Source organism: Triticum aestivum, chromosome 2A, assembly GCF_018294505.1.
Source record: "Triticum aestivum cultivar Chinese Spring chromosome 2A, IWGSC CS RefSeq v2.1, whole genome shotgun sequence".
Lineage (NCBI taxonomy): Eukaryota > Viridiplantae > Streptophyta > Magnoliopsida > Poales > Poaceae > Triticum > Triticum aestivum.
Genome location: NC_057797.1, coordinates 74,081,543 through 74,095,010, shown reverse-complemented (window position 1 = coordinate 74,095,010; position 13,468 = coordinate 74,081,543). Strand labels below are relative to the sequence as shown.

The 13,468-nt window shown below is 51.3% G+C and overlaps 2 protein-coding genes across 2 annotated transcripts; one reads left to right on the top strand and one right to left on the bottom strand.

The window, feature by feature from the left end:
- The first annotated feature begins 6 nt into the window (after positions 1–6).
- Positions 7–6,147, top strand: LOC123187582 (probable serine/threonine-protein kinase At1g54610). Its single transcript, XM_044599486.1, has 7 exons — positions 7–445; positions 560–844; positions 952–1,269; positions 2,400–2,627; positions 3,173–3,273; positions 5,197–5,314; positions 5,438–6,147. Exons 1-7 carry the CDS (start codon positions 77–79, stop codon positions 5,717–5,719), a joined length of 1,701 nt encoding a protein of 566 aa, XP_044455421.1. The 5' UTR covers positions 7–76; the 3' UTR covers positions 5,720–6,147.
- A 141-nt stretch (positions 6,148–6,288) lies between these two features.
- Positions 6,289–9,517, bottom strand: LOC123187583 (protein GAMETE EXPRESSED 1). Its single transcript, XM_044599487.1, has 6 exons — positions 8,226–9,517; positions 7,437–8,151; positions 7,153–7,339; positions 6,900–7,062; positions 6,733–6,809; positions 6,289–6,618 (listed from the first exon to the last, which is right to left on the bottom strand). The coding sequence occupies exons 1-6, from the start codon at positions 8,951–8,953 to the stop codon at positions 6,377–6,379; spliced, it is 2,112 nt and encodes a 703-aa protein (XP_044455422.1). The 5' UTR covers positions 8,954–9,517; the 3' UTR covers positions 6,289–6,376.
- Between the last annotated feature and the right edge of the window lie 3,951 nt (positions 9,518–13,468).

Below are 13,468 nucleotides of genomic sequence, written 5' to 3'. Positions count from 1 at the left end.
CGCGCGCGGCCTCCCGGCGACACCGCCCGCCCGCCCGCATGCGCCGTCTCCGGTGAGGACCCGTCCGTCCGTCCCCATGGGCTGCGTGCACGGCCGCCCCTCCGCCGCCTCCACCCCCAGCCCCGACGCCGCCCGCCGCCGGAACCCCCCGCCGAAGCAGGAGGGGGCCGCCCCCGATGCCGCCGCTGCGGCCGCGGGGGCAGCGGGGGAGGGGCAGCAGGCTGGCGAGAAGGCCGCCGTCGCCGTCGCCGCGCCGGTGAAGCGGGAGCGGCGGTCCCGGTCGTCGCGGCACGGGCCGGAGGTGCGCCTCGGCGGCAGCTTCGCCAACAAGGCGCGCGGCGAGCAGGTCGCCGCTGGCTGGCCCGCCTGGCTCTCCGCCGTCGCCGGCGAGGCCATCAACGGCTGGACCCCGCGCCGCGCCGACACCTTCGAGAAGATCGACAAGGTGCGCCCCCCGCTCCCCCGTGATCCGTGCCGCGGCAGCAGCGCCCGCCGGAGGAATTTCGTGTTTTTTTTTGTTTTGTTTTGGGTCTGACGAGCGAGCCCGGCGGTGTTTCAGATCGGGCAGGGGACGTACAGCAATGTGTACAAGGCGCGGGACTCGCTGAGCGGCAAGATCGTGGCGCTCAAGAAGGTGCGGTTCGACAACCTGGAGCCCGAGAGCGTGCGGTTCATGGCCCGGGAGATCCTCATCCTCCGCCGCCTCGACCACCCCAACGTCATGAAGCTCTACGGCCTCGTCACCTCCCGCATGTCCTGCAGCCTCTACCTCGTCTTCGACTACATGGTCCACGACCTCGCCGGCCTCGCCGCCAGCCCCGACATCAAGTTCACACTGCCCCAGGTCAAGATCCCACTTAGCTGGAGCAGCCACATAGTGACAAATTATATTACTTAGAGTGTGCTGTGGTGTAGCTAGTCGAGTCTGACCGAGGTGTTTATGCCCCGCAGGTCAAGTGCTATGTGCATCAGCTGCTGTCAGGGTTGGAGCACTGCCACAACCAGGGAGTGCTGCACCGTGACATCAAGGGCTCGAATCTGCTCTTGGATGACGACGGTGTGCTCAAGATTGGGGACTTTGGTCTGGCGTCGTTCTTCGACCCGAACCATAAGCAACCGATGACCAGTCGCGTGGTGACACTCTGGTACCGGCCACCAGAGCTGCTGTTGGGTGCTACAGATTATGGAGTGGGCGTGGACTTGTGGAGTGCCGGATGTATCCTTGCCGAGCTGCTGGCTGGGAAGCCTATTATGCCGGGACGGACCGAGGTTAGCTATGGAACACTTGCCTTTTTCCCACAAATGTTACTAAAGTTGATTCTGTCAAGTGTGATTTTGCTGGTGTACTGTTCATAGCTTGTCAACCATTCCATGCAAACCTCGTTAACATTTTAAGGCAGGTCTCGTGCAAGATGGCCTTGCTGATGAAAATGATATACAATTTAGAGCATGTTCAGATAGAATAAGCACTACTTCCAAATGTTGTTCTTTATCAGGGGCCGACCCAGAGAGAAATTGACCCGGTGTCTCACTGTAAAACCACACATATTATGTTGTTCTTTATCAGGGGCGGAACCAGAGAGAAATTGACCCGGTGTCTCAGTGTAAAACCACACATATTTCCCATCCAAAAATGTGGTGTCACACACTATACTATACACAAAAATTACCAAGAAAACAATCTTGCACCCGTGTCCTGTGCACCCGGGTAGTTGAACCTGGGTACGCCCCTGTTCTTTATTGGTCATCGGGCATAACAGTTTTCCTCGAAATGTGGCAACATAGAACATGGTGAAGAACAATTTTTATGTTATCACTGCTATAAAAACCACTGGAGTAAATGTTAAAGATTATTCTAGCTCTTATTACTTTGTTATAACCTTTACTCTTTTATCATATATGCCCTTTGGTCCTATAAAAGCTGTCATTTTGGACAAGAATGGAGTTGAAATTTTGGCTACCAGTATCTTTGCAAATATTTAGACTGCATACTTGAAAATCATACGTGTGAGTTTGTCTCAGAAAGTTTAGTGGAAATGCTAAAGCATACCGAATATGTGTGGACAGGGGTATCACCAAAGAGCTAGCTATGGACAGGGGTGCGTGGAAGCTTGCTATCATGTGCCAGAGCCATGAGTTGGTTGCGAGATCTTATGAGTTTCACCTCTAGCCTACCCCAACTTGTTTGGGACTAAAGGCTTTGTTGTTGTTGTTGTTGTTGTTGTTGCTAAAGCATACCGAATCAGTGCCTAATACTTTGTTGCATGTTTGCAGTTCATATCTGTCATGAATACTTCAATTCTATTTGTGTTACACTTTTAAGTGATATAGTAATACTTTATCCCCACATTATTTTAATTGTATACTTACAATGTTTTTTAATCATGTCTTCTTTTCAGGTAGAACAGTTGCATAAAATATTTAAGCTATGCGGATCCCCCGCTGAAGAATATTGGAAAAAATCAAAGCTGCCTCATGCAACCATATTTAAGCCCCAGCAGCCGTACAAAAGGCGAATAGCAGAGACATTCAAAGATTTCCCGCAATCAGCACTTCGGCTGATTGAAACACTCCTATCAATTGATCCTGCCGATCGTTTAACAGCAACTGATGCATTAAATAGTGATGTAAGTTTTCTGAGTATTTACCATTCTTTTCCTATTTGATGTAAATTGGTAACAAGAATGAAATTCTCAACTCGTTGGATATTGACACAAGGATGGCAAATAAATTAGTCATGCAATAGATGGAACTTCTATGCGCCGCGTCAATAAATTAGATTATTGCGTCTTCTGTATCCGTTTAAACTTGCAATATTGATATTTGATTAGTTATATGCCCTCTTGATGTTAGAGTTGAATCCAATTCATTGGAATCTCATTGAGATCACGGTATCTTGTTTTTCCTCTGTTCAGAGTTTCAACTTTTAGGTTCATATAGGTCCATGAAATTATGCTCGAAATTTGTCTAGAGTTTATCATGTGATTCTGATATTTAACATGGTATTTGTAAGACAGAACCCGAATTCTAATTTTGATATAATTTAAGTTTTTTGCCAACACTTTGGTAGAGGGCTAGTTATTTAATTATTTTTTTATGAAGTATCTACATTGCTGCTCCTTGTTGTTACACCGTATTTGATAACTTACATATATTTACACTACCAACACAGTTCTTTAAAACGGAACCTCGGGCTTGTGATCCATCAAGTCTGCCCCAATACCCACCAAGCAAAGAGATGGATGCAAAACGAAGAGATGAAGAAGCTAGACGGTTTGTCATCCTAACACTCCTTCCTTCCCTTAGAAACTTGTGTTGATTTTCTGCATTTGCGTTTGCCTTATCTTTGTGGATGCTCTAAAATGTCATTAAGCTCTTCACAACATAGAAATGTAAACATGTAAAGTATTGTAAAAACCAAAGTATCAAAAAACTACAGTAATTTATCCTGTAGGTATCAAATACCGTGGTTTTGACACAACATAATATTTCAGAGTATTCACGATACTGAGAACCTGTTTGGTGCAGCGACTTAAAAATGCTAGCTAGCGAACAATTCAGTTTACCAGCGTAGTTGCATGCCTGACCAGACTAAGAACGGCCATGTACACAGCAATAGAGCAGCCATTTTTCTAGCTAGCTAGTCGTTGCCATCTGGATGCATAAGAACGGAAGATAGCACAAAGTGACCTCCACTGAACACCAACGCTCAGGGCTTGTAGGTTACCAAAGAGGGCACCCGGCAGCATGGCGTAGCCGGCAGCAACTTCACCATGTCATAAAGCTGCACAAACTACAACCGCACAGCCAAGCTAGACGCATTGCATTGTTCTTTTCGGTTGCTCAGTTTTAAAAAAAGAGGTCTTGAGTTCTTTTTTTTATGCAGAGAAAAAACTGCAGTTTTGCCGATATTGTAGTATTAAAACCACAGTTTTTAGGGGCAATCAAACAGCTCACTGTAAATAAAACTGTGATAATCAAAAAAACTATAGTATTCACAGAAAACTTAGAAAATACTTTGCTACCAAACAGGGCCGTAGTGGTTTGAGAAAGCATGCACAGTCAGAGTCATATGGCATAGATGGGCCGTTGAAACAAACTAGCATTCGCCCGTGCGTTGCTATGGAACCACAAAAATAATTGCACTTGCACTTGCAACAATGTGGAGAAAAGAAATTCAATCAAGCAGGCAACGCTGCACTTGCGTAACCACAGTGACCATGGGAGCACCATGGTAAGATTTGCAGCGGCATACCCGTGGTTGGATTTTGAAATTTGAAAGTTAGGACAATGGAAATTTGGAGTAGCAGTCGAAGCATGCGGATTGGGGAGGAGCCGCTGCAGGAAGAAAATCCTCTGGTGGATTGACTGGCTGGTTCATGCCGCGAAAAAGAATAATGTAATGTCATGTACTTATAAAATACTCCCTCCGTTCCAAAATAGATGACTCAATTTTGTACTAACTTTAGTACAAAGTTGAGTCATCTATTTTGGAACCGAGGGAGTACTTTACTATGCAAAACATGAGTGACAGGGTGGCTTGTTGGACAGAAGGGATCTGGTAGGCCCTGGATGGATGAGGTGGATTGGGATGGAGTTGGGAGGTGAACTCGTCTCTACCACCACCAACTCCAATTATAAGATAGTAGTAGAGAAACTCCAATTTATATAAGATAGTAGAGAAAAGAGTGCCGAAGAAATTGTTGGAAGTTATAGAGTAGAGTTAGGAATACAGTTACAGGAGTATTCTAAAATCTAGTTTGCCGTAGGAGCCTACTTCTGCAGAATGCTGCGATGAACTTGATAACAGGAAAGCATAACTTGACAACACTGTACAGCACAGCAGGATATAAGGAAGAAAAATAACATTTCTTTAATTCAAAAGGTAACTTCAGTGGGTGCTAGCCGTATACTTATTTGTAGTACTAAAAAGTAAGTCTCGACTATCGTGCCAACTGCCAAGATTCCTGTATTCCTGGGAGCTTGTTGGGAATAATTGCTTAGACATCATCATGAGTCATGCTGTCATATAACAATTTGTCTCACCTTTCTGGTGTATATTTAAAGCTTCTTTCCGAAAATATTTGTAAATATCTTCTATTTCTCCACCTCTTGACCTTGTTCATTGGCTGATATAAGCTTGAGCTTTTGCACTGTATAAATTGCTTACTGGCTTATTCATTGGATGAAAAACAGTTTAAGAGCTGCTGGTAGTAGACCTAATGGTGATGGAGCTAGGAAGACAAGGACGCGGGATCGGCCAAGGGCTGTTCCAGCACCAGAGGCAAATGCTGAACTTCAAGCAAATATCGACGTATGTCAAGTTATCTTGGTTCCCTACCAGCTACAGTTTCTCATTTCTGCATGAGCCTTTTTTTCTGCTTGCCATGTCCGCTGTTGCAAATGCTAATCTGGACTCAACTTTACCCTTTTACAGAAAAGAAGGCTAATAACGCATGCAAATGCGAAGAGCAAGAGCGAAAAGTTCCCTCCACCACATCAAGATGGTGCACTCGGCTATCCGTTGGGTTGTTCGAATCACATGGAACCTACATTTGAGCCCCCAGACCCGTCTTCATTCAGTACCGTATTTCCGTACGACAAGACCACCGTGCCTACTTGGTCTGGACCGCTGGTGGACCCTCCTGGGGGCAACCAGAAACGGAAACACAAGTCTGGACGCTCTTCGAAACAACCATCAACTGCCCGTGCTCGGTGATACATTATGTGATATTTGGTGCATAAGAAATTCTTCAATACGGACAATTTACTCAGCAACAGTTCCTGGAAGCTGGGGAGATCTGATTATACGACCAAGGCAAGCAGCGATGAATTTTTTCAAGATCCATGAATTCATTCCATGTACGGATTCTTTTCAAACCGCAGTGTATAGATGGGAGAGAGGGAGCTCAGTTAGTCGAATTCTGTACATTAGGTTGTCCTTTTTCATTTGTTACAAGCAGCTATATGTCATGTTAGATTCGTTTGAGTGAGTAATGGAACTTTTAGGTCTACTTGGCATGCCACTGCAACTTACTGTTAACTCTTACTGCAGTTATATTTCATGTTAGATTGGACACTTCTTAAGTTATGTTTCATTGTTAGATTGAATATTTCTCAAGTTATGTTTCATTGTTAGATTGAATATTTCTCGAGTTATGTTTCATGTTAGATTGAATATTTCTTTAATCTGATGTTTTGTCCAAGCTTTTTGTTTTCCCTTTATGACTTCACAAGTTGTAGATTCAGACAACTTGGACATTAGTTTATAAAAAAGTTGTCGCATTGTCCTTCAGTTCTTCAGCAAAATGCTGACATTTAACAATTTCAACTTCGGGCAATATTTCTGCACATATATGTTCTACTTCCGTGCCTGTCACCGTGGGGTAATGCGTGCCCGAAGGTTGTATCTCCTCATGGCGATCGGCGCTGAGAGTGAGTTTTCGCCGATTTCTTCCCGGAAACCGTGGCCCTTCCTGCAGATGTCATCTTCCCGGAGCACGAAGTCCGGGTCGACTTCGCTGTCGACGTCGTCCTGCAGCTCGTCGAAGACCCACGAGTAGTCGCTGAGGCTACTTTCATCATCACTGCCTGTCCCCCATGGACACATCTTGTCTCCTGGACCAGAGGAGGATGATAAGTACTTACTAGTAGTTCAGATTCGGCGCCAGCATTACGTTTCAAAATCCAAACACCAGTTGGCGGGCAAGGGACGGCGGATGAAAAGCTCACCGGCGGCGTTGTCTTCGATCGCCCGGACTTTCTCCACCAGCGTCTGGAGCAGCTCATGGTTCAGCACCTCGTAATCCCTGCAGCATAAAAATGGAAAATCAGATGAGATCAACGTACTGGTACTGTGACGCCGCGGTTCAAGATCGGGATTCCACGGGCTGCCGTACTTGAAGGCGAAGATGGCGTGCAGGATCTGGGCGGCGGCGGCGGCGAGGAACGCCGACCGGAGCAGCAGCACCTTGGACACGACCCAGAACGGCCTGCTGAGGTCGTCGTCGGCGCCCCCCAGCCTGATGAGCGCGACCTCCACCACGAGCGTGATGCACAGACCTGGTTTGGTCAAATCCAAGAAACGCATGAAGAAATGATCCGATGGAGCGAAGGAAACGATGATCGGAGTCTGCAGAAGATGTGTGTTACCGAAGTAGAGCTGGCCTCTAATGGCGAAGGTCTGCTTGGCGCTGGTGAGGAGGTAGAGGAGGAAGACGACGCAGCTGTAGAAGACGAAGGCCTTGATGAAGCGCGACTCCACGAGGATGGCGTTGTGGAGCACGTAGAGCTTGTCCAGCGCCGCGAAGATGCTGGCCTGCTTCGCGCTGAACTCCTCCTGCATGCATGCGCATCGACCGATCGAGCTCCGGATCAATGGCGGTTCAGCACGTCTTGCAAACCAGAGTACCAGACCAGAGGAGGGAGAAGAAGACCTGGGCCTGGAGGATCGACTCCGAGTTGCGCATGAGGAGGTCGTGGGCGCGCCGGAGCTGCTCCTGCCGGGACAGCAGCTCCTCCTGCTGCTGCCGCCCGAACCGCGCCAGCCTCTGCATCGCCTCCCTGCTCTCCTCCAGCGCCCGGCTCAGGAAGCCGTGGAGCTCCCCGAGCGCCCGCGTCGCGTTCGCCTGCCCCTCCAGCAGCTCCCGCTGGTTCTCCAGCGACTGCCCGGCGGCGGTCCCGATCTCCTCCGCGGTGCGCTGCAGGCCCTCCATCCGCGCCGCCATGGCGTCGCCGACGGCCCTGACCTCCCGCTCGATCCCCGCCGCCTCCTCCTTCAGCCTCACCATCTCCTCGCCCAGCCGCGCGTACTCCTCCTCCACCCGCGCCATGCCGGCGTCGATCCGGCCCCGCATCTCCTCCTGCCCTTCCCTCAGCCCCGCCTGCGCCGCCGCGATCTGCCTCGACTGCTCGGCTATGGCCGCCGACTGCGCCAGCACGTCGCCGATCCGGGATTTGAGGTTGTCGGACGCGGCGGCCAGGTTCTCGGTCTGCGACACGATCGACGACATGGAGCCCTGGAGCTTGCTCGACTCCTGCATGATCTGGTCCGACCTCTCCTCGATCGCCGACAGCTTCTCGCTCGCCGCCGCTGCCGCCCGGGTCAGGTCGTTCACCAGCCGCTCCGTGCTCTGCTTGAACGCTTCCGCCCTGCGCACGATTCACAAATCAATCAAGAAGAAGAGGAAGAAGACGATCATGGCGGATTGGATATGATTGCGTACTGGAGCTGGTGGCAGAGGGTGTTGGTCTCGAGGAAGAACTCGAGGAAGACCTTCTCCTCGTGCTCGGAGAGGCGCTTGCGGCAGTGCACCATGCGCGAGCGGTCGTCGCAGGGCGGCAGCGGCGGGCGGCCGGAGTCCTGCTGGTAGCAGGCGCTGAGGCGCCACGCGAGCCTCGACTGGCGCTCCTTGTCGGCCATGATGTGGGCGCAGCTGGCGAAGAGGCCGCGGTACGCCTCGCCCCAGCAGGAGGCCGGGCCGGCGATCCTGCGCCGCGCGCCGTCCAGCAGCTCCACGCCCCTCGGTCCGCCGCCGCCGCCTTCCATCGAGAAGTCGACCACCATCCTGCCGCCGCCGTCGCCGCCGTCGTCCGGCAGCGTTGGCGCGGCGACGGTCTGGCCCGTGGGTTTAGGGGAGGAGGAGAAGATGCCCCATGCAGTGGCTGCGGGGCACAGCGACGGCGACAGGATCATCACCGCCACCGCCACCGCAACAAGAAGAGGATGGACTGTGCTTCTCATCTCGAAATGTACCAGTCTGGATGGATGACTCTGAATGATTTTGGGAGTGTGATGTTCAGGCCTGCACTGCGAATTTTTGTTAAGATTGTTACTGTTTCGATCGACGCAAACAAAACAGACGCGCTGTAAACTTGTGATTAAACGGAGCTGCATTTGCATAGACCAAAGCAGGCAAGTTTTGAAGCCCGTTCCATCCAAGCCGTGAATCATCAGTGACACAGACGCATGCCTGCACTAGCAGCAGTAGTAAGCAGTAATTGGTCGTGACGTTCATCTCCGTCGCATGCATTACTCACAGAGCAAACGAATCAACTGCAAAGAGGGGAAGGAACTGATGCGTCGAAAGATGTAAATCTTGCTTGAGCAAAGCAAACCCTGAATCCAGAAGTTAAACAGATTCTTTTTAGTTAGGTTATAATTAGCGGTGGAATTTCATTTTGCGGTGCTCCTGATCCCTTCTCCCAGATCCAGCTTCTTCTTCTTCTTCTTCTTCTTCTTCTTCTCCGGCGGTGCTTCTCTCTGCCCGTCCGACCAGTCGGCGGCGGCGGCGACCAGGCGTGATTTGCGGGCTCAGAAAAGGCTAAAACGCGCGGCACGCACGGCGGCGTTTCGCGATTCATGGCTCCTCTGCTGCTCTGCATCACGATCATGCAAAGAAGCAAGAAACAGAGCAGTAACGTAGTACGGAACAGAAGCCAGTTACGGCATCCGGCACGTACGTTGGCACGGACGAGCTGCCGCGGCCTCGAGCTCGAACTGAACCGTCGAGATGAGAGTGGGCGGCGGATCGGAGCGAAGGAAGAAGAAGGCGAGGGGGAAAACGAATGAGCCGTCAGCCCCGGGCCGTATTTATGGATGCCCTGGCCGATGGCGGTTCCGCGTCCTTGATCGTTTCGTTCGCGGCAAGACAGGAAGGCGAGTCGGTTCGAGCGTTTCTTTTTTCTTGACTTTGAATTTTCACACATGTAAGAGCATCTCTAGCCGTTCGCTTCCCAGGACGCATAAAAATCGCCCTCTGACGAGCCGGCGATACAATCGACGCTGGGGGTGGTTTCGCGCCCAGTCGTCGCCCTCAGGCGCCGAAATTGGCACACTTTTCAGCCCCATTTCGGTGAATAAAGGGCCCATATGCGGTGTGGCTCGCCGTTGTTTGGCGTTCAATTATGCACATAAATTTTTTTATCACATATTTTATCACAGAAATATCAAATACTACAACAAAATAGTACAACAACAAATAGTTCAATACAAATTATATAGTTCAACAAATAAAAACTCATATTTCATCACACGTAGCGCCCGGCGTCGCCCTTGAGCCTCCATAGATGCTCTATCAGATCTTGCTGCAGTTGATGATGCACCTGTGGGTCTCGGATCTCCTGACGCATACTGAGATAGGCAGTCCAGGTTGCCGGTAGCTGGGGATCAACTTCGGCTAGAGGACCCTGTCTGTAGTATGGTTCAGTGTCAAACACTAGGTCTTCTTGCTCGCTCTCGATTATCATGTTGTGCAAGATGACACAGCAAGTCATAATCTCTCACATTTGATCTTTCGACCAGGTCTGAGCGGGGTACCGGACAACAGCAAATCGAGATTGAAGCACACCAAATGCCCGCTCGACAATCTTCCTGCAAGCCTCCTGAACCTTCGCAAACTAGGCGTTCTTGCCTCCTGGCACATGGTTTGAGATCGTCTTCACAAATGTCGACCATCTGGGATAGATGCCATCAGCTAGATAGTACCCCTTGTTGTAGTGCCGCCCATTGATCTCGAAGTTCACCGGAGAAGAATGACCTTCAACAAGCTTGGCAAAGACAGGAGAGCACTGCAGCACGTTGATGTCATTGTGAGTTCCTGACATACTAAAGAAGGAGTGCCAAATCCAGAGGTCCAGTGTGGCCACCGCCTCAAGTACCACACTGCAACCGCCTTTGGCGCCTTTGTACATCCCCTGCCAAGAAAATGGGCAATTCTTCCATTTCAAATGCATGCAGTCGATGCTTCCAAGCATCCCAGGAAATCCTCTTGCTGCATTCTGTGCTAGGATCCGAGCAGTGTCTTCCGCATTGGGTGTTCTCAAGTATTACGGTCCAAACACTGCCACCACTGCCCGACAGAACTTGTAGAAACACTCTATGCTGGTGGACTCGGCCATGCGCCCATAGTCGTCGAGTGAATCACCGGGAGCTCCGTATGCAAGCATCCTCATCGCTGTCGTGCACTTCTGGATGGAGGTGAATCCAAGTGCGCCAGTGCAATCCATCTTGCACTTGAAGTAGTTGTCGAACTCCCGGATGGAATTCACAATCCCGAGGAAGAGCTTTTGGCTCATCTGATAACGGCGCCGAAATGTTTTCTCGCCGTGAAGTGGAGCATCGGCGAAGTAGTCGGAGTAGAGCATGCAGTAGCCTTCGAAACGATGCCGGTTCTTTGCTTTCACCCTCCCCGGCGCCGAGCCACCTCGTCGCGGCTTTTCATTGCTCGCCAGCAGCTGGGCGAGGGCGGCGAGCACCATGAGATGCTCTTCTTCCTGAACGGCGGCCTCGGCTTCCTCCTCCAGCAGCGCGGCGAGCGCTTCCTCGTCATCCGAGTCCATCGCCGAGGCAGGCAAATCGCCGAACACCTTGCGCCCGGTGGGCGTGTTCCCGCCGCTAAACTGCCCCTCCGCGGCCGGAAACGCCCAATTGGTGCTGGAGGGGCTGCCGCGGCGAAGCTCTGCTATTTTTTCGGCGTGGAATGGCTATCTAGTGGTGAAAGGCGGCGGGCGGCACCAGGATAAAGCTACTGGCGGCCGAGGGCGCGGGGGGTGGGAGGCGAGTCGGGGAAGAAAACCTTGACTTTTCCCCTGACGGCGTGGGCCAGCTGCGCTTTTCCCTTGCGCCGGAGCCCCCAACTGCCCCCCAGTGCGCCGGGTTCGTCCTGTGATCGCCGGATGGAAAAAAGGCCCGAGCCGATGTTTTTGGCGTCCTGGGGGCGCGACTGGGCCGTTTTTTGGTGCCGGCGTGGCAAAAACGCCTGGGGAGGGCCTGTTGGGGGCGCGGCTGGAGATGCTCTAACCCGCGCGTCCCTTCCCATCGAGGGAGCACATTGAATCTGGGCATGCATGCAATGTCGACAAAAAGATTCTTTCTAGTCTAAATATTCAAAATGTTTTATCTCTCGGACGGAAATTTTGAACAGAATCTATCACTCCTGGGCTACGTAACTTATTATGTTTAGGGCAACGCTGGGCGCCCGCGCCGGCCCAATTACTCGGCGGTCGGCCCAGAGCGGTAGGATCTAAACGCGCATAACCGTCAAATCTGACCTCGCCTTTCTCCCATCGTCAACCTCCCGTGCTGGAAAAGGGAGAGGACCGCCTCGCACGCGCTGACCGCCCCCGCTCGCGCCGACCACCTCCCGCGTCTCCTCATCTTCCTCACCACCGGCTGCTGCCCTCGCCGCCGGTCGCCGCCCTCGCCGCCGGTTGCCGCCGTCACCTGTGTCACCTCATGTGTTTCTCCCCTTTGTGGATGCAGCAGCATGCGCCCATGGTTGCAGGCTTGCAGCTCCGGTGACACCGCTCGCAACTCCAGTGCATGACAGCCACGCTCCGGTGACGACGGTTCGCCGGACACAAGCCTAGACGGCGAGCTCACAAAAGGATGCATCTCTCCTCGGATTGTCTGTAGCAGCAAAAATGTCCACCGGTTGTAGCAAAAAAAGTATGGTTCCAGCAAAAACCAACATGTAGCATCTTCATCTTGCCCACCCCCGGTCACCAGGTTGAAGCTTTTCGCACATATGATTGAAGCTTTCTGTCAACGGTTGCAACTTTTCTGATTGTACAGAGTCTGGTTATAGCTTTCTCTCTCAATGGTTGAAACTTTTTCCCTCTACGGTAGAAGCTTTTCTATAAATGATTGAAACTATTTTCATTTCAGTGCGTGGTTGAAAAGCTTTCTCCATGGTTTCCGTTGAAGCTTTTTTCATGGAAGGGTGTAGCATTTTTTGTCGATGGTTGTAGTTTTCTGTGTACAAAGCATGTAGCAAAAACGTTACCCGGTAGTAGCAAAATCAAGACGTGCTCGAAGCAAAAACCATCGTCTCATCGTTGCCACGGTCGCTGCTCGCCGGACCGGTGGTCGCAGTTCATAGCTCTGGCCTGTCACCGGTTGCAGCACCTCAGCTTCGCCCCGTCGTAGCAAATTTTCTTACCGGTTGTAGCACTTTTGGTCACTGGTTGTAGCACACTTGGGGGTCGTCGGCCATGGTCGGGGAGTGAGCGCTGGTTTCTAGCAAAACACAAAAGGCTGGTTGTAGCAAAACTGGCGATGGGTTGCAGCTTCGCCGTAGCCGGTTGTAGCTTTTCACATCGTTTGTAGCTTATGTCGCCACCGGTTGAAGCCTTTTCTGTTGTCAGTTGAAGCTTTTTCCATCAACGGATGTAGCTTTCTTAGACGCCGGTTGCAGCTTCTATGGGACCGACCCAGCTTTCATCGTCCTTCTGGTTGAAGATTTTTTTATCGCTAGTTGCAACACCTGTGGTCGCCTTCACCAGCTCGGGCGGATGCTGGTTGTAGCACCTTCTTCAGGTGCAGCTCCGCCCATGGACGCAACTTCGCCGGCCACGTCCGTTGCAGCTCCAGCCGTCACGGAGCAGTAGTAGATGGAGGTGAGAGAGGGAATAGAGGGGAGGACACTGGCTCAGGGGTTGGCTTCGGGGATACTCGCCGGAGAAGAAG